We start from the raw sequence: 18,081 nt of genomic DNA on the forward strand, positions 1-18,081 counted from the left end.
CGAGGCAGCTGCGCTGTCAGCTGACCTCCCTGAGCGTCCACTCCCTGGACTCCACCAGCGTCAGCAGCAACCACGACCTGACGGGGACGACGCATACCCTGAGAGACACACACACACACACACACACACACACATACCACCACACACGATACACACACACACATCATTTATCAGGTGAGGTCAGGAACTTCCCCTTCCTTTGTGATCTCTCTTCCTCATAGCGCCGTCACTTCCTCCTCTCTCTCCTCCCTTCTCCTCCTCTCTCCCTCTTCTCTCCTCCCTCTCTCTCCTACTCCTCCTCTCTCCTCTCCCTCCTCTCACCCAGCCCCTCCTTTCTCCTTCCTCTCCTCCTCTCTCCCTCTCCCTCCTCCTCTCTCCTCTCCCTCCTCCTCTCTCCTCCCTCTCCTCCTCCTCCTCTTCTTCCTCTTTCTCCTCCTCTATCCAGCCCCTGTACTGTGAGTCTTTCCGGTCGCTCACTTTCCGTCTATTAATCACTCGTCGTTTTGTTGATTCCTAAACCTCTGCTTTGATTATTCCTCCCTTTTTCTCTTCCTCTTTTTCTTCCGTTCTTCCTTCCTTCCTCCCTCTCACCCTCCCTCCCTCCCTCACTCTCTCCCTCCCTCCCTCTCAACCTCCCTCTCTCCTCCCTCCCTCCCTCCCTCACTCTCTCCCCTCCCTCCCTCCCTCTCAACCTCCCCTCTCCTCCCTCCCTCACTCATTCTCTCCCTTCCTCCCTCTCTCCCTCCCTCTCTCTCCTCCTCCCTCTCTCTCCTCCCTCCCTCCTCTCTCTCTCTTCCTCCCTCCCTCTCTCCCTTCCTTCCTCCCTCTCTCCCTCTCCCTCCTTCCTCCCTCCCTCCCTCCGTCCTCCCTCTCTCCCTCTCCCTCCCTTCCTCCCTCCCTCCGTCCCTCCCTCCTTCCTCCCTCCCTCCTTCCCTCTCTCCCCCCTCCCTCTCTAGTGCGTCTCACTCACTCCCACACCTCTGAGTCCATGTCGTTCTGCTACCAGCGCACCCACAAATCTGTCTGCATCGACACCCGGCCCTCCCTCCGCCCCGCCCGCACGCTCTTCCACTCCGACTCGTCGGAGGAGGAGGAGGAGGAGGAGGAGTACGGAGGGGGGTCGGAGACCGTTGGCTCTGACCTACGAGCAGCCGTCCGAGCCCGAGGGCGCAGGTGACCCCGCACGGCGGTCGACGCCCGGCCGAGACGCCGGAATGCACCCCGCCGGAGTCTCGCTCGCTTGTCTTGACTAGCCCCCTCACTCTGGCTCTGCTGTGCTGCTATTACCGTGTGTGTGTGTGTGTGTGTGTGTGTGTGTGTGTGTGTGTGTGTGTGTCTGTGTGTGTGTGTGTCTGTGTGTGTGTGTCTGTGTGTGTGTGTGTGTGTGTGTGCGTGTGTTCGTGCTTGCGTTCGTGTGTGTGTGTGTGTGCGTGTGTTTGTGCTTGCGTTCGTGTGTGTGTGTGTGTGTGTGTGTGTGTGTGTGTGTGTGTGTGTGTGTGTGTGTGTGTGTGTGTGTGTGTGTGTGTGTGTGCCCGCCCACCCACCTTTGCGTCTGAGAACCCTGAGTTGTGTGACGTTGTCTCTATGACCCTCAGGCAGGTGAACCCAGTTCTCATGTATTAGAAGTTAATAACAGATCTTTGTTTGGTCGATGCTTTAACAGAGGACTGTAAACGTAGAGAAGAATGTGTGCTCTGTGTGAAACGGCTCCTAACCCCGGCTCTCCTCAGCTTCTCAACACGCGTCCTGACTTCCTGTTTTCCTGACTTCCTGTTTTCCTGACTTCCTGTTTTTCAGACACCAGGCTGGAAGGTTGGCTTTCACTTCCTGCTAAGAACTCCAAGAGGTTTGGCTGGGATAGAAAGGTACAGTAGCTCTCTCTCAATCTGAGCTGGTACACTAGGGAATAACACAGAGAATGGACAGAGGCACGCACATCCAACATGTTTCAAACTGGGCGCTCGACAGAAAAACAAACTCGTCAGGAGAAGTAGAGTCTCCACACCAGAAATGTGCTCCCAGGAATTTTTATTGACACCGAGGTGACGTTTCGGGCCTCAAGTCCTTCTCAGAATGTCAATAAAAACTTCCTGGGAGCATTCTCTTCCTCATAGCGCTGTCACTTCCTCCTCTCTCTCCTCCCTCTCCTCCTCTCTCCTCTCCCTCCTCCTCCTCTCCCCTTCCTCCTCCTCTCTCCCCTCCCTCCTCCTCTCTCCTCTCCTTCCTCCTCTCTCCCCTCTCTCTCCTCTCTCTCCTCTCTCCTCTCCCTCCTCCTCTCTCCTCTCCCTCCTCCTCCTCTCCCCTTCCTCCTCCTCTCTCCCCTCCCTCCTCCTCTCTCCTCTCCTTCCTCCTCTCTCCTCTCCCTCCTCCTCTCTCCTCTCCCTCCTCCCCCTCTCCCTCCTCCTCTCTCCTCTCCTTCCTCCTCTCTCCCCTCTCTCTCCTCTCTCCCCTCTCTCTCCTCTCTCTCCTCCTCTCTCCTCTCCCTCCTCCTCTCTCCTCTCCCTCCTCCTCTCTCCTCTCCCTCCTCCCCCTCTCCCTCCTCCTCTCTCCTCTCCTTCCTCCTCTCTCCCCTCTCTCTCCTCTCTCTCCTCTCTCTCCTCCTCTCTCCTCTCCCTCCTCCCCCTCTCCCTCCTCCTCTCTCCTCTCCCTCCTCCTCCCTCCTCCTCTCTCCTCTCCCTCCTCCTCTCTCCCCTCCCTCCTCCTCCCTCCTCCTCTGTCCTCTCTCTCCTCCTCCCTCCTCCTCCCTCCTCCTCTCCAAGTCAGGAGGCCCATTTCTGGTGTGCAGACTCTACTTTTCCCTCCAAATAAACCTCTGAGCTCTACGCCCAACAGCCTTGAGGAGATCTGAGAGGAGCTGGATGGGTGTAAGCAATGTGGCGATAGCTGCATGTTTATCCATGATTGTCTAGTTGGGAATACTCTCCATATTGACGTCGCCTCACCTAGTTTTCCCAGTTCCTCCCAGGGGTGGTAAATCAAATCAAATCAAACTTTATTAGCGCATTTCATACACAGAGGCAACACAATGCGCTTTACAGAGAACAAGGGAGGTGGGCATACGACCCACTCTCTACATATTCCAGAGGGAAGCAACAAAACAGTTTCACCCGGGGGCCAGAAAAGTGAGCTGTAAAAATTCTTCCCTGACCTCTCTCAACGAGGCGATCGAGCAAGCTCCTGGAAAATGTTTGTCTATTGGCTAAGAACATCTACAGAGCAGTAAACATACTAGTACTCTAACACCCGACTGATTGTATTCATAGTATAAATACTTCATAGTATAAATACTTCATAAGAGAGACATGACTAACGGTAGAGTGCACAAATAGTCACAGAGAAGTTGCCTACATGGTCGGCCATTATGTGTTAGCTATCCCTGTAGTCTCTAATGGTAGGGAGGCGTTGATAAGCCCTGGTCTCAGATCTGTCAGGGTGTGATCTGTAGGGTGTAGGCGTTGATAAGCGCTGGTCTCAGATCTGTCAGGGGGTGATCTGTAGGGTGTAGGGGTTGATAAGCCCTGGTCTCAGATCTGTCTCAGGGGGTGATCTGTAGGGTGTAGGCGTTGATAAGCCCTGGTCTCAGATCTGTCAGGGGGTGATCTGTAGGGTGTAGGGGTTGATAAGCCCTGGTCTCAGATCTGTCTCAGGGGGTGATCTGTAGGGTGTAGGCGTTGATAAGCCCTGGTCTCAGATCTGTCTCCGGGGGTGATCTGTAGGGTGTAGGCGTTGATAAGCCCTGGTCTCAGATCTGTCTCCGGGGGTGATCTGTAGGGTGTAAGCGTTGATAAGCCCTGGTCTCAGATCTGTCAGGGTGTGATCTGTAGGGTGTAGGGGTTGATAAGCCCTGGTCTCAGATCTGTCAGGGGGTGATCTGTAGGGTGTAGGCGTTGATAAGCCCTGGTCTCAGATCTGTCTCCGGGGGTGATCTGTAGGGTGTAGGCGTTGATAAGCCCTGGTCTCAGATCTGTCAGGGTGTGATCTGTAGGGTGTAGGCGTTGATAAGCCCTGGTCTCAGATCTGTCTCAGGGTGTGCTCTGTAGGGTGTAGGGGTTGATAAGCGCTGGTCTCAGATCTGTGGCTCTCTGTCTTCTCCTCAGTATGTGGTGGTAAGCAGTAAGAAGATCTTATTCTACAACAGTGAGATGGACAGAGAGCAGTCGAACCCCTTCATGATCCTGGACATCGAGTGAGTCATGCAGGCACGCACACACACACACACACACACACACACACACACACACACACACACACACACTTTCTCTCCTCCCTACCTTGCTCTTTATACCCTATGAGACTCTCACCCCTGACTGTTTGTATTCTACTTCTCTCGTCTCTCTAACCTTTATTCTCCCCCGTCTCTCTCTCTCTCTCTCTCTCTCTCTCTCTCCTGTCTCCCTCTCTCTCTCTCTCTCTCTCTCTCTCTCTCTCTCTCTCTCTCTCTCTCCCCGTCTCCCTCTCTCTCTCTCTCTCTCTCTCTCTCCTCCCTCTCTCTCCTTCTCTCTCTCTCCTCCCTCTCTCTCTCTCTCTCTCTCTCTCCCGTCTCCCTCTCTCTCTCTCTCTCTCTCTCTCTCTCTCCCGTCTCCCTCTCTCTCTCTCTCTCTCTCACTCTCTCTCTCTCTCTCTCCCGTCTCCCTCTCTCTCTCTCTCTCTCTCTCTCTCTCTCTCTCTCCCGTCTCCCTCTCTCTCTCTCTCTCTCTCTCTCTCTCTCTCTCTCTCTCCCCGTCTCCCTCCCTCCCCCCCCTCAGTAAGCTGTTCCACGTCCGCTCCGTCACCCAGACAGACGTGTACCGCGCCGACGCCAGAGAGATCCCCCGGATATTCCAGGTACCTCCAGCCAATCAGCCAATCAGCCAATCAGCCAATCACGTTCCTCTCACAGGGCCCAGAACTGACGATCTACAGAGCCAGCTGTTTCAACTCTTCTCCTCTCCTCCCCTCCTCTCTCTCCTCCTCCCTTCCTCCTCCTCTCCTCTCTTTCTCTCCTCCTCTACTCTCCCCCTCTCCTCCTCTCCCCTCCTCTGTTCTCCCCTCCTCTCGGCTCCTCCTCCTTTCCTCCTCCTCTCCTCTCTTTCTCTCCTCCTCTCCTCCTCTACTCTCCCCCTCTCCTCCCCTCCCCTCCTCTCTCCTCCCCTCCTCTCCCCCCCTCCCCTCCTCTCCTCCCCTCCTCTCCTCCTCTCTCCCCAGATCCTGTACGCCAACGAGGGCGAGAGCAAGCGGGAGCAGGAGTTGTCGTCGGAGCCCCTGGCGCCGGGGGAGCGCGCCGCCTACATGGGTCACAAGGGTCACGAGTTCATCCCCACGCTGTACCACTTCCCCTCGGCCTGCGAGGTGTGTCCCCGCCCCCTCTGGAACGTCTTCAAGCCGCCGCCCGCCCTGGAGTGCCGGCGCTGCCACGTCAAGTGCCACAAGGATCACCTGGACAGGAAAGAGGAGGTGATCGCCCCCTGCAGGGGTGAGTAGGGAGGTGCAGGCCCGTCTGGCTAGCTCATCTACGATAGGCTGCGTGCGTGCGTCCACGAGAGAGACATGAATATCTAAATTATACGGTTATAGATTTGCTAACCTTGACCCTAAACCTCCTACTCTACCTCCTCTCCTCCCCCTCCTCCTCTTCCTCCTCCTCTTCTCCTCCGTTTCCTCCTCCTCCTCCCCCTCCTCCCGCTCCACCTTCATCCCCCGACCTATACCTCCTCTTCTCCTCCGCCTTCTCTTCCTCCTCCTCTTGCTCCTTTTCCTCTTCTCCTCCCCCTCCTCCTCCTGTTCTCCTCCCCCTCCTCCTCCTGTTCTCCTCCCCCTCCTCCTCCTGTTCTCCTCCTCCTCCTCTTCCTGTTCTCCTCCTCCTCCTCCTCTTCCTGTTCTCCTCCTCCTCCTCTTCCTGTTCTCCTCCCCCTCCTCCTTCTGTTCTCCTCCCCCTCCTCCTCCTGTTCTCCTCCTCCTCCTCTTCCTGTTCTCCTCCTCCTCCTCCTCCTGTTCTCCTCCTCCTCCTCCTCCTGTTCTCCTCCTCCTCCTCCTCCTGTTCTCCTCCCCCTCCTCCTTCTGTTCTCCTCCCCCTCCTCTTCCTGTTCTCCTCCCCTCCTCCTTCTGTTCTCCTCCTCCTCCTCTTCCTGTTCTCCTCCCCCTCCTCCTTCTGTTCTCCTCCCCCTCCTCTTCCTGTTCTCTTCCCCCTCCTCCTTCTGTTCTCCTCCCCCTCCTCCTCCTGTTCTCCTCCCCCTCCTCTTCCTGTTCTCCTCCTCCTCCTCCTCCTGTTCTCCCCCTCCTCCTCCTGTTCTCCTCCCCCTCCTCCTTCTGTTCTCCTCCCCCTCCTCTTCCTGTTCTCCTCCCCCTCCTCCTCCTGTTCTCCTCCTCCTCCTTCTCCTGTTCTCCTCCCCCTCCTCCTCCTGTTCTCCTCCCCCTCCTCCTCCTGTTCTCCTCCTACTCCTCCTCCTGTTCTCCTCCTCCTCCTCCTCCTGTTCTCCTCCTACTCCTCCTCCTGTTCTCCTCCCCCTCCTCCTCCTGTTCTCCTCCCCCTCCTCCCGCTCCACCTCCTTCCCCCGACCTCCTCCTCCCGCTCAGTGAACTACGACATGTCGACGGCCAAGGACCTCCTCCTGCTGGCCTCCTCCCAGGAGGAGCAGAAGCGCTGGGTCGGCCGCCTGATCAAGCGCATCCCCCGGAAGCACCCGTCCGCCCCGCCCACCCCCGCCGCCCAGGAGCCCGGCGCCCGCCACTCGCCCCGGCTCTCGCCGCGCCCCTCCCCCAGGAGCTCGCCCCTCCTGTCGCCCCACCGCGGGGCCGTGAAGGGGCAGTCCGGCCGCCAGCAGCCCGCGGGGAAGCCCAGGTGAGCAGGGGGGCGTGGGCGGGGCGTGGGCGGGGCGGGGGGGAGGAGCAGAGGAGCAGACCTAGCGGGTTTTCATCAGAACTTTCCTCCAGTCCCTCACTGCTGTGATGGCGTCCGTTTGGGAGGGTTGACTGTTATTCCTCAATTCAGCAGAACCCCGTCTTCATTGAAGCAAAGTTATAATAGTTGTGCTTTTTTCATTAGTTTTTATTTTTTTATATCGTTTTACCTTTTTGCTTTCAATTTCCGTTTAGTCTTAATTAGTTTTTAATGCAGGATTGCTATTTTAGTTTAGTTTTTAGTTTTTGAAAATGCTTTGTTTTAGTTGAGTTTTTCTTAGTCTCAGTATTAGTTGTAGGTGTTTTTCTTCTGCGCGTCTCGTGAGACCATCCTGATCTCGTGAGACCATCCTGATCTCGTGAGACCATCCTGATCTCGTGAGACCATCCTGATCTTGTGAGCTCACGTGCAAAACAGACCATCTGGCGCACGTCAGGTCACTTCTGCTCAGCGGCACAGCTAAAGAACAAATGGAGGATAGATTTCATATCCACACAAAATACTAGGCTTATGTATGATATGATATCATATGTATATCATATGTATGTATGATAAAGACTTTAACTAAGGACATTTTCTCTATAATTTTAGTTTATTTTAGTTAGTTTTGTAAACACACAATAGTTTTAGTAAGTTATCGTTTTTTTTGTAAAACCTAGTTTTTATTTTTTATTTCAGTTAACTAAAATGTTTTCATTTTTTAGTTAGTTTTCGTTAACTATAATCTTGTATAGAAGTGTCTGTTTAGGCAGTGTACAGTACGTAGGAAGAGGATCATATGTTCTCTATAGTGGACGGTACAGTATGATCAAACCCTGAGACATTTCATTTCATTTTAAAACTTTATTTATACTTGTAAAACACTGAGGTTTCCCCCATATACAGTGTTGACGAGTTCACACAGATTCACAAGTAACAACAGAACAAATACAATATACAATAATAATAATCATTATTATTATTAAAAACAACCCTAACAGGGTTTTTCCTGGCTCAGAATGGGTCTTTGGGGGTGATGCGCACGCATTTTTAATAATTTTTTATACCAGCATATATAGGCCAATATTGTTTGCTGATCTGGAATACTAGCGGTCCAAACCATGGACAAAGCAAGAAAGAGGGATGGGCTGCACTTGAAACAAGCTATCAAACACATTTGGAGAGGATTTGAATTGCTATTTTTATTCTCAATTTTTAGCATTTTGGCCCTGGTGATTTTCCTTTGGCTCTGGCTAAAATCTCTTTGGGCGCCCAAAAATCCTCTATGCAGGAAAAACCCTGCCTACTCCCCCCGTGGGGAACTCTAGAGGAAACTAGACAGGTGACGGCAATATGGAGAATAAACCCTAAACGGTTACCTTTGTTTACTGAAGTCCTTTTCTGGCTTGCTACCCGTGTTCTCTCACTGTGCTGTGGTTGGACGCCCAGTCTAACTCTTACTCCCCGCTCACATCCTCAGCGCTGGCCCTATGCTAAGAATCATCCTACACTGACCTAACGACCTCCCTGACCTCTTCACTTATACATTTCTCATGGTGGCAGACAGTAAGTAACAGGCCGCAGTCTGCCTGTCTGTCTGCCTGTCTGTCTGTCTTTCCGCCTGCCGGGCTGCCTGCCTGTCTGTCTGCCTGTCTGTCTGTCTGTCTGTCTGTCTGTCTGTCTGTCTGCCTGCCTGTCTGCCTGTTTGTCTGCCTGTCTGTCTGTCTGTCTGTCTGTCTGTCTGTCTGCCTGCCTGTCTCTCTGTCTGTCTGTTGAATAGCTATCCATATTAACCAAGCACCCTCTTTCTCATCTCAAAACATCCCCCTCCTGTAATACACATCTCTATAACTTCACCTCTGTCGCCTGCTCTCTGTGCTGCCGCCTGAAGAGCAATGTGTGTCAGCGCTCCCCCTGGTGGCCAGAGAATGCGCCTCGGGCTGTTTGAATCCCTTCAGAACCGTTGGTTGACCGCTGGGTGAACCCGTTACTGTTTCAGGTTGCTTGAGTTTGGCCTCAAGGACTGGAATTGGTCGCTGGATGAAGTCGATGATGATGATGATATGTTTGACTTCTGAGGAAGTGAAAGAGGGTAACTGCAGCATTGCCTGCTGGGATATGTGTGTGTGTGTGTGTGTGTGCTGGAGGCCTGGATGTTACTTTGGCATATTTCCATGCGTGTTTGTAGGCTAGTGTTTGTGGTTTGCATCTTGAATCGTGACGTCTGTTCTGCAAGTCTTCACTTCCAGACAGATCTAATCTGCATCTTACTGTACTTGGCAAAAGGCTGACAAGAACATTGTGTAGTTGTACATGCAGCTAATGTAGTACAGTAGCATGCATGTGCGTGTGTGTGCGTACGTGCACATGCATGCATGCGTGTGCTCATGTGTTAGTTACGATTTCAAATTAACCGACCTGATAGACGAAAAACTATTAAAAAAATAAAATAAAATATATATATATATATATACACAGTACTCTTCACCAACCTCTGTCTGTGTCTCTCTTTACAGCTAACCTTGGTCACGCAAAGGAGTGGTGCATCTTCTCACACAAGGACTGTGACTGAGATCAGAGCACACGAACGACTGTATCACACACACACGCACACACACACACGCATGCACACACACACACAAACGGTATGTTCCGAGACTTCCTAATACCAGAAATGGACAGCTGTGTCAGGGAACGGTCAACTTATGTAGCTACCAACTAAACAATTGGAGTGCCAACACTCACCACCATTATGTGCATGTTTTAGTGGTTGTATGAAACTTCAATACTTCATGGACAAAGAAAATGACATTTTAATGCAAGTGACTTATTTTTTACAGTATATCAGGTTACAGACCCAGAAATACCTTCCTACTGTACTGGTCTATGTTACATGATGGTTTTGTAAAGTATTAGGAATGTGAGTGAGGGTTTGTATATATGAGTGAATGGTCTTGTCAGTGTATTGCCACACACAGATTGTCTCAAGTTTTGTCTCGTGATAGTTTTATTTTTATGAAGACAAAATATTGTGCTCATAGAAGACAACACGGCTCACAGCTGTGTAAATGTTTGACAATACAGAATCGAAATGAGTAGTTCATAGTCAGCATTTGCGTGGGACATGTACGTTTATCCAGTTAATCAGAAAATCATTTTTAAATGTTGAACAGGACACAGTGAATAGCTAGTGAATGAGCCTTTGAGGTCTTCTGCCATTTATAAACTGAGACGGAACAAAATTCTGTATTTATGTATGACTACCTGTCCACTACCTATCATGTTTGGAAAAAAATATGAATAAATGCATATTATAATACAACAACGAGGTAAACAATTTATTTTATTATACATTTATGCCGAGAAATGTTTCCTTTGAAACCATTAAGACTTAAGGATCGTTCTGCTTGGTTTCCTGTATCTTTTTGGTAATTCCCAAGCTGTTTTTGGTAATTCCCAAGCTCGTCTACGTCTCATGATATTTTAATAGCACCGCGGCAAAGACTGAGATGAGGTGAGGACAGAAGACCTGCAGTAGGAAGACAAACAAACAGGTCCTGGAGTCACATGTCCAGTATGTGACGTATTGCTTGCTCTGGTGTCATCAGTGACCCTGGTCAAACCATCGGTTTCCCCCAGACCAGTGGAGCAGGACCAGGGAGACCTCTGCTGGTTCTGTTGACGGACCAGATGTGCAGCGGGATCACACTCAGTCCTGCTTCTTACTTCCTGGTCGGTAGTGGAATATGGTGGCCAGCACCCACCCGTTGAGCGTGGTCAAGACACCGAACCGGAGCATGACTGGAGGAAATAAAGGATCCAATGTGAGCACAGACACGCGCACACACACACACACACACACACACACACACACACACACTGTACAAATCCAACAACAGTCCATTATAGGCAACTGAAAGGATTTCTATTCAGAATACTGACCCTGCATGTCTGCTGTTGTCATCACTGTGGTGAACATCCTCGCTGAAACACAAGATGGTATAAAACACAAAACAAAGATCTCCTCAAATGAGCGGCTCAATTTCTACTGAACCCCTGCACCGCGAGGGCGGACTGGAGAGGAGAGCTCCATACTCACCCAGACACGTGTAGGTGGACATGCCCCAGGACAGGGCGCTCACCTGGGCAGAGTCCTGGGACTCCCACAGGCACTGGAGCTGGGCCACCTTACTGCTGGCACTGATGAGGGTGGACACGCTCTGGAGGCCAGAACCAAGATCATAGAAAACCAAGATGATAGAAAAACAAAGATAATAGAAAACCAAGATGATAGAAAACAAAGATAATAAAAAGTAATCAGCCATGAAGCTGGAGAGAAACATAAGTGATTGCATTCCACTGAATCATTTTGATTTGATCTAAAAACACGATGCAGTCTGGTGGAGATTCATTTAAGGTATTACTGGGATGAGGGAATACATTTTATGTTCGTGATGAGATTACTGCATGAATAATTTACTGTGTTGTTTTCTGTTATCTATTCCAATGCATTCTTTAAATCTTGTCCAAGTAAATGGTAAATGGACTGCACTTATATAGCGCTTTTCCACCTTAGCGGCACTCAAAGCGCTTTACAATGGCCTCTCATTCACCCATTCACACACACATTCACACACCAATGGCGGTAGCTGCCATGCAAGGTGCTAACCTGCTCATTGGGAGCAATTTGGGGTTAGGTGTCTTGCTCAAGGACACTTCGACATGTGGACAGTTGGAGTTGGGATTCGAACCGCTGACCCTTCGATCACTGAACGACCCGCTCAACCAACTGAGCTACAGCCGCCCGCTTTTGTTATGACAAAAGAGTTGGTTGTTTTTGTCCACCAGTAGCAAGTCAGTCAGTGGATGTGTAGACATATAGATCTTATAGGGAAACAAATACATTCAAATACAACTAACACTTGTCTTTGAATTGGCAACACAAATAATGGATTTATTTACCTAGTTAGATGAAACGCATTTGTTGCAAAAAGAGAAAAGAAACAAAAAAAAGTCAGTCAAAATGATGTGTTGCCCTCCCTCAATAAATCATTTTTGAAATTGTAATATTTAAATGAGTTTCAAAAAAAGACCAACATTCTAAAATGTCTGCCCTGTGTGATGGTCACTAAATGCATAGTCACATGTTTGTGGTGGGTTTGAAAGGGAGTTTGCGCTCTGTACTGTAGTGAAGCTGCCATCTCCCTTCCAACGTTGACAAGCAGAGCTGAGGAACTCTGAATTTTCTCCCTGGTCATCATTTCTTTGTTTTCCACAAGTTTAAACAGCATCTACTACTATTACATGTTGATGGGATTCCAACCCTTTGGGACCTGGGACTGTGTCCATGTGTGTGAACACTCACCATAACCATGTCAACGATCCACCCCTGGAGCGTGACTAGCTTACATCCCACCACGAATCTGGACAGGACATTGAGGGCTGTGACAGCTGAGAGGGTTACAATACACAGATGGATGAGCCCTGCATGCTGCTACTCAACCTGACCTGGTGGGTCCGCTGCCGAATTCTACAAATAGCTTTGAGAGGCGTTGAGTACGGGGTGGATACAGTAGGCTGTAGACCAGGCCCTGCTTCAGGGCACCGTTGTAGTGGAGCACTAGAAGCAGCAAGATGGCGTCTGAAACACAAACACAGTAGGACTCTTCTTCACAGATATTGACATCTCCAAATCTCGAACGGGCCATATTCATATCAGCACTAGATTATGCTCTTAGTCACTTGTTTTAGAAAGGAGATGCACTTGTGAGTTCTGGTGAGTAGTAGAACATTGGCTCTTCCTACGTTAAATGCAATTATTGTTAGTCGCTTTGGATAAAAGCGTCTGCTAAATGACTAATGTAATATTCTTTCAAACACACACAGGAGTGGGACACATCCACATCCAGACGGCAAGGGTTTTAAAAAATCAGAATTGTGATTGTAATGAAGCCCCTTGCGGTCTCAAGCCATGCTCAGGTGATGGGTACTGTAGTTCCGGTACCATGCTCAGGTGATGGGTACTGTAGTTCCAGTACCATGCTCAGGTGATGGGTACTGTAGTTCTGATACCATGCTCAGGTGATGGGTACTGTAGTTCTGGTACCATGCTCAGGTGATGGGTACTGTAGTTCCGGTACCATGCTCAGGTGATGGGTACTGTAGTTCTGGTACCATGCTCAGGTGATGGGTACTGTAGTTCTGGTACCATGCTCAGGTGATGGGTATTGTAGTTCTGGTACCTTGAGCGATCAGGACGGGGTACTCCAGGTACGAGGAGGCGGGGTAGTCATGGTGCAGCTGGTAGATGACGAACACGATGTATCTGAATGAGAGAAGCCAGACGGTGCTTTGACTGCCAGATAAGAGACACACGGGACAGGACAGGACAGTCACAGGACAGGACAGGACAGGACAGTCACAGGACAGGACAGTCACAGGACAGTCACAGGACAGGACAGGGACAGGACAGGACAGGACAGGGACAGACAGGATAGGACAGTCACAGGACAGGACAGTCACAGGACAGGACAGTCACAGGACAGGACAGGGACATGACAGGACAGGACAGTCACAGGACAGGACAGTCACAGGACAGTCACACTCGCGACACACGTGGCTGCCGACGCATGTAATCCCAGGGCTCAATGGGAACTTGGGGACAGGGGAGTCCGATGTCGGCCGCCGGGGAAGGGGGTGGCGTTGCGGGGGGGAGAGATGATCTGTGGTCTTGTGTTTACAATGCAGTCAGTCGACCCCCCCCTACACACACACACATACACACACACACACCATCTCTCGCCCTCCCTTCTAAACCAACCATTCCTTCCATTTCCAACTGACCTTTCCCGGGATGGGGAGTGTGTCAGAGTTATAGGAGCCCACAGCTGTGGGGCTATACTGAGACGGGGGTAGAATGCATAGTTTACCCCCCTGCCCCTCACAGATCCTGTCTGCTTTCAGAGCTGAGGGGAGAAAACCACTTTCCAAAACGGAACGTAATACTTCAACAAATTATTGAATTTCATCACGAATGTAGCACAGTAGGCCTACCAACCTTTGGGATTGTTACTTTACATTGAATTTCTTCATGATTTATTGTGGTTCAATGTGATGGTAAATGAGAATATCGTTCTCACATCCCATAGAGGAGAAGGGACAGGATGTCTTCACACATTAGGAAAATGATGGGGAGCAGTTTGCACAATGACTGATTACTGTTTTTTTGCTTCCCTCTGGAATATGTAGGGGTGGGTCGTATGCCCACCTCCCTTGTTCTCTGTAAAGCGCACTGCGTTGCGTCTGGGTATGAAATGTGCTGTACAAATAAAGCTTTGATTGATTGATTGATTGATTGATTGATTGAATGACTCACAAAATCCAGTCATTGTTGGTTGAATTCTACTCTCACAACATCACAACCGTTTGCGTAACTGCAGACTGAGTAATTATCAATACAACAAACTATTGTAGGCTATATTATTGTAAACGTATATACAGGCTATTCCCTAATTAAAATGACAACAGTGTGTTGTCAGTTTACTGGCATGCCAACAACGCATAGTCAAATCCACAGCTAGACTGTGTTCTTAAAGCGATGTTGAACATGGTGATCTCCTTCGGGTCCCCTTACCCCGTCAATTCCAGCAGCAACCCCCTCCGGCTCACTCCCTTGGATGACTTGGCTCTCGTTACAATGATTATCTGCGGGAGTTTCACAACCAGACACAGTAAAAATGTGCTGTAAGTGGCGATGTTAACAAAAAGGCTGTGACCCTCCATTGCCAAGGTTTCGGAGATGGACAATCACACGCCGTGCGGTCTCCAAGCAGCCGACCCTGCTGGCGCGCGTCATGCGTCATGCGTCATGGCAAACTTTCTGGCGCGGTGTTCATCAATTACGGAACGCTACTGCATGCACTTCCAAAATATCCTACTGGTTATTAAACCAGAGTGAAACTATGATTTAGAATATATATGTGTGAGATTAAATTGTTTTCGATTGATTTGATTTTCGAACACAATCAATCATCTTCGCGGTTGTGAAGTTGGTTTCACTTTGGACATTCAGTTGGATATTCGATTCCCATGACCCTGCCCTACTTAGAGTTCACGACACCGGCCGGTTCGTCTATGCAAATGGTTAGGGACAAAATGTCAAAAGGCAAACCTCTTCAACCTTTAAACTATTTCACTAACGTGTGTAGGCTTACATAAATCTTGCTCAGCTATTGATTAATTCTTAACAGTTTTTTAATATTTCACAGAAATGTAGCTTGGGGTTTGAGCCTATATTTCAATAGGGCCTAGACAAAATGACCTAGAAACTTCAAACCACTTTTTTTCTCCCACAAACAATGGAAACACGGTTGCATAACCTGTGGCATTCTCCAATTTCTTCACCTATTTTATATGAATTTGTAAGTTAGTAATTTCAATAGCTTTTTGGTCACATGACACCCCAAAATACTTTCATATTGTCCATTTACCAAACGTAAAAAAGGAGGAAATGGATTTAAAAACAATAGCAGGGGTATAGATTGTAATATTGGTGTCTGGTCTTCACCGCTGCAGTCGCAAGTTCTGCCACTAGAACCTTTTGCGCATGAACTCAATACTGCCACCTTCTGGGCTTTTAGGCACATTACATAGTTGGTTGGAATGTTAACATCGAGTGATCTATAGGCAAATTGTATCTGTACAAATTGTATATGCAAAACACATTTCTACGTCACAGACAATAAAGGCACTCTAATGTAATATAATGCAAAATTAATAGAACATGAAAGGAAGATGAATCTATTGGCTGTGTTCCATTTTAATATTACTAATTACATAGATTAACTGTTATTTTCAATAACAGTATATAAAAAAGAAGCCATTTTCTGTGTGTAGGCTAGTTCATGTAAGAAAGAGTGCTTGCTTAAGTTTGCACAGATCCAAAGTACACTGAAATGTAAATAACCCACCTTGCATCATCAATCATTAATTAAAACCGGTCATATGCCAATAGTAGGCTACATGTAAAATATTATTTAGACACAAAATTCATAATATATTTATTTTTAGTATGTAAGCTATTCCTAATCACAAAAAGAATACCGGATATAGGAATTGGGAAAGTGCTGCTTCCTTACTGTCCTACCCACAGATGTTCATGGAACTATGTGTCCTCGCCAAGTGGCAGTCTGTTCTTCACTGTTTACTCTCTGAATAATCAGAGTGTTGTTCTGACGTTACACTGATGCAAACAGACTGTCGCAACCCATGGGCGACTTCATACAGTACATAAGGGACTAGGCGTGTTGTTTTAGCTTTGGATTGGAATAGGTGCAATACGATTTCCTCCAACTCACACAAACTTGTGAGTACATTGTGGTTTATTGAGTGTAATGACTGGGTATGGTCTAGGGTTTGATTCAGTTTCTAGTCGATTAAAATTAAATACAATTTATACATGTAGGCCTACATGTTGAAGGCAATGCAAATACCGTGGATGAATTACAAGATAAATATGTTTAAAATTAGCTAAAAGATACAGGCATGGTTTTATTTAGATTTTAAGGAACTCTTATGGTTAAAACCGAGATGACATAGGTCTACTTCTCCTCTCTTTCAGCATTGTTACGATGAACACCTGGTTCGTTCTGACCCTCCTGTTCTTGGCATGCTGTTTCCATGGTGTACTATCTTGTCCTGCACTTTGCAAATGCTCCCAACACAGAGCGGAGGTGGTCTGTACCGAGGTCCCCTTAACCGAGTTCCCATCCCAAGATCTCCCCAGAAACACCGTCTCTCTGACCATCCAGTTCACCAACATCAGCTCCATCTCAGAGCACCATCTCAGCGCTTTACCCCTGTTGGAGGAGCTACACCTGTACAACAACCGGCTGAGCAACCTCACCTCGGATTTCCTCCGGGGGGTACCGCGTCTGCACACGCTGGACCTCACAGGTAACAAACTAGGTCACCTCCCTCCAAACGTCTTCAGCCACGCCCCGTTGCGTAATCTGGTGCTCAAGAGCAACTCCATCCAGAGAGCCGACGCTGAGTGGCTTCCGGAGAACAGCGCCCTCTGCTGGCTAGATCTGTCAAGGAATAGTTTAACAGCTACACCCACAGCACTTCTCCACAGGCTGCGCCACCTAGCTATCCTAGACCTGTCCTACAACCACCTAGAGAAGGTTCCCCCGACGTCCCTGAGCTCGCTGACCAAACTGGAGAGGCTGTCCTTGCAGGGGAACAAACTGAGCACCCTGGAGCCCTCGATGTTCAGCGCCAACCGCAACCTGACCCACCTGTACCTCATGGACAACCGCCTGCAGACGCTTCCCCCGACCGTCTTCCACGGGCTCCACAACCTCGCGCACCTGAGTCTGGACAACAACCAGCTGAGCCACGTGCCTCCGGGGATCCTGGAGCACCTCTCTTCTCTAGAGGACATGGGACTGGACCTCACCGCCAATCCCTGGGTGTGTGACGGAAAGCTGCAGGATCTGTGGATGTGGTTGCAGAAGAACAAACAGAGAATGTTCCTGGCCGACGGCACCGTGTGCGCGAGACCCCCGTCTCTGAGGGACCGGCCGGTTATATCACTGACCAAGAGTGAACTCAGCCTCGGTAGTCGGTAGACCACCGCTTTAACCCTTTCCTTCCTTCCTTTCCTTAGCCTGAAACATTTATAGTAAATAAATGTTATTTGTTGCGGACATTTTCTGTGTTTTATTTCAGCTGTAACATGTGTCTGACTATTAAAGGATGAAATACCTATGGTCAACTGCTCCAATGCCCTTTTTAACTTCAATATACTTAAGTATATAATCAAATATTTGATGAAACTGAGACCCAGCCATTACCGATAGTCAATGTAATTGAAATACAAATAATCAGATGGTGTGGTTTGAAAGTCAGCCCACTAGGGGGCGTTAGGCGTTCAACGTTCTTTACAAGAACAGTCAGTCCAGTCAATCATTCAGCCGAGAACAGTCATTCAGCCGTTCTAGCTGTTGCTGTTTGCATGAAGATACTTAGTGATTCAGAAAGGGGGCGTCGGCTGTGGCTCAGGAGGTAGACCAGGTCGTCCAACGTAGGGTCGGCGGTTCGAATCCCGCCTCCTCCTGTCCACATGTTGAAGTGTCCTTGGGCAAGACTCTGAACCACTAATCACTCCCAATGAGTAGGCTAGCACCTTGCATGGCAGCTGCCGCCATGTGTGTGTGAATGGG

General features: G+C 49.3%; 3 protein-coding genes across 5 annotated transcripts; 2 read left to right on the top strand and 1 right to left on the bottom strand.

Moving 5' to 3' along the window:
* Positions 1-1,588: 1,588 nt before the first annotated feature.
* Positions 1,589-10,017, top strand: LOC311310692 (rho-associated protein kinase 2-like). 3 transcript variants are annotated; one of them, XM_084440219.1, is made up of 7 exons: positions 1,589-1,865; positions 4,098-4,186; positions 4,746-4,824; positions 5,185-5,452; positions 6,553-6,817; positions 8,856-8,948; positions 9,373-10,017. In XM_084440219.1, exons 2-6 carry the CDS (start codon positions 4,143-4,145, stop codon positions 8,932-8,934), a joined length of 735 nt encoding a protein of 244 aa, XP_084296345.1. In that variant the 5' UTR covers positions 1,589-1,865; positions 4,098-4,142; the 3' UTR covers positions 8,935-8,948; positions 9,373-10,017. The 3 variants fall into 3 exon arrangements, with proteins under 3 accessions (XP_084296345.1, XP_084296344.1, XP_084296346.1); XM_084440218.1 differs by having other exon boundaries at positions 8,856-10,017; XM_084440220.1 differs by lacking the exon at positions 8,856-8,948 and having other exon boundaries at positions 1,596-1,865.
* A 150-nt stretch (positions 10,018-10,167) lies between these two features.
* LOC311310694 (solute carrier family 66 member 3-like) lies at positions 10,168-14,654 on the bottom strand. The gene is made up of 7 exons (XM_084440222.1): positions 14,490-14,654; positions 13,099-13,181; positions 12,428-12,497; positions 12,222-12,279; positions 10,956-11,076; positions 10,799-10,840; positions 10,168-10,657 (listed from the first exon to the last, which is right to left on the bottom strand). The coding sequence occupies exons 1-7, from the start codon at positions 14,636-14,638 to the stop codon at positions 10,566-10,568; spliced, it is 615 nt and encodes a 204-aa protein (XP_084296348.1). The 5' UTR covers positions 14,639-14,654; the 3' UTR covers positions 10,168-10,565.
* A 1,437-nt stretch (positions 14,655-16,091) lies between these two features.
* Positions 16,092-17,567, top strand: LOC311310689 (uncharacterized protein). The gene is made up of 2 exons (XM_084440214.1): positions 16,092-16,220; positions 16,476-17,567. The coding sequence occupies exon 2, from the start codon at positions 16,486-16,488 to the stop codon at positions 17,485-17,487; it is 1,002 nt and encodes a 333-aa protein (XP_084296340.1). The 5' UTR covers positions 16,092-16,220; positions 16,476-16,485; the 3' UTR covers positions 17,488-17,567.
* Positions 17,568-18,081: the final 514 nt, after the last annotated feature.

The sequence above is a fragment of the Borostomias antarcticus genome, assembly GCF_949987555.1.
Source record: "Borostomias antarcticus genome assembly, chromosome: 6".
NCBI classification, from domain to species: Eukaryota; Metazoa; Chordata; class Actinopteri; order Stomiiformes; family Stomiidae; genus Borostomias; species Borostomias antarcticus.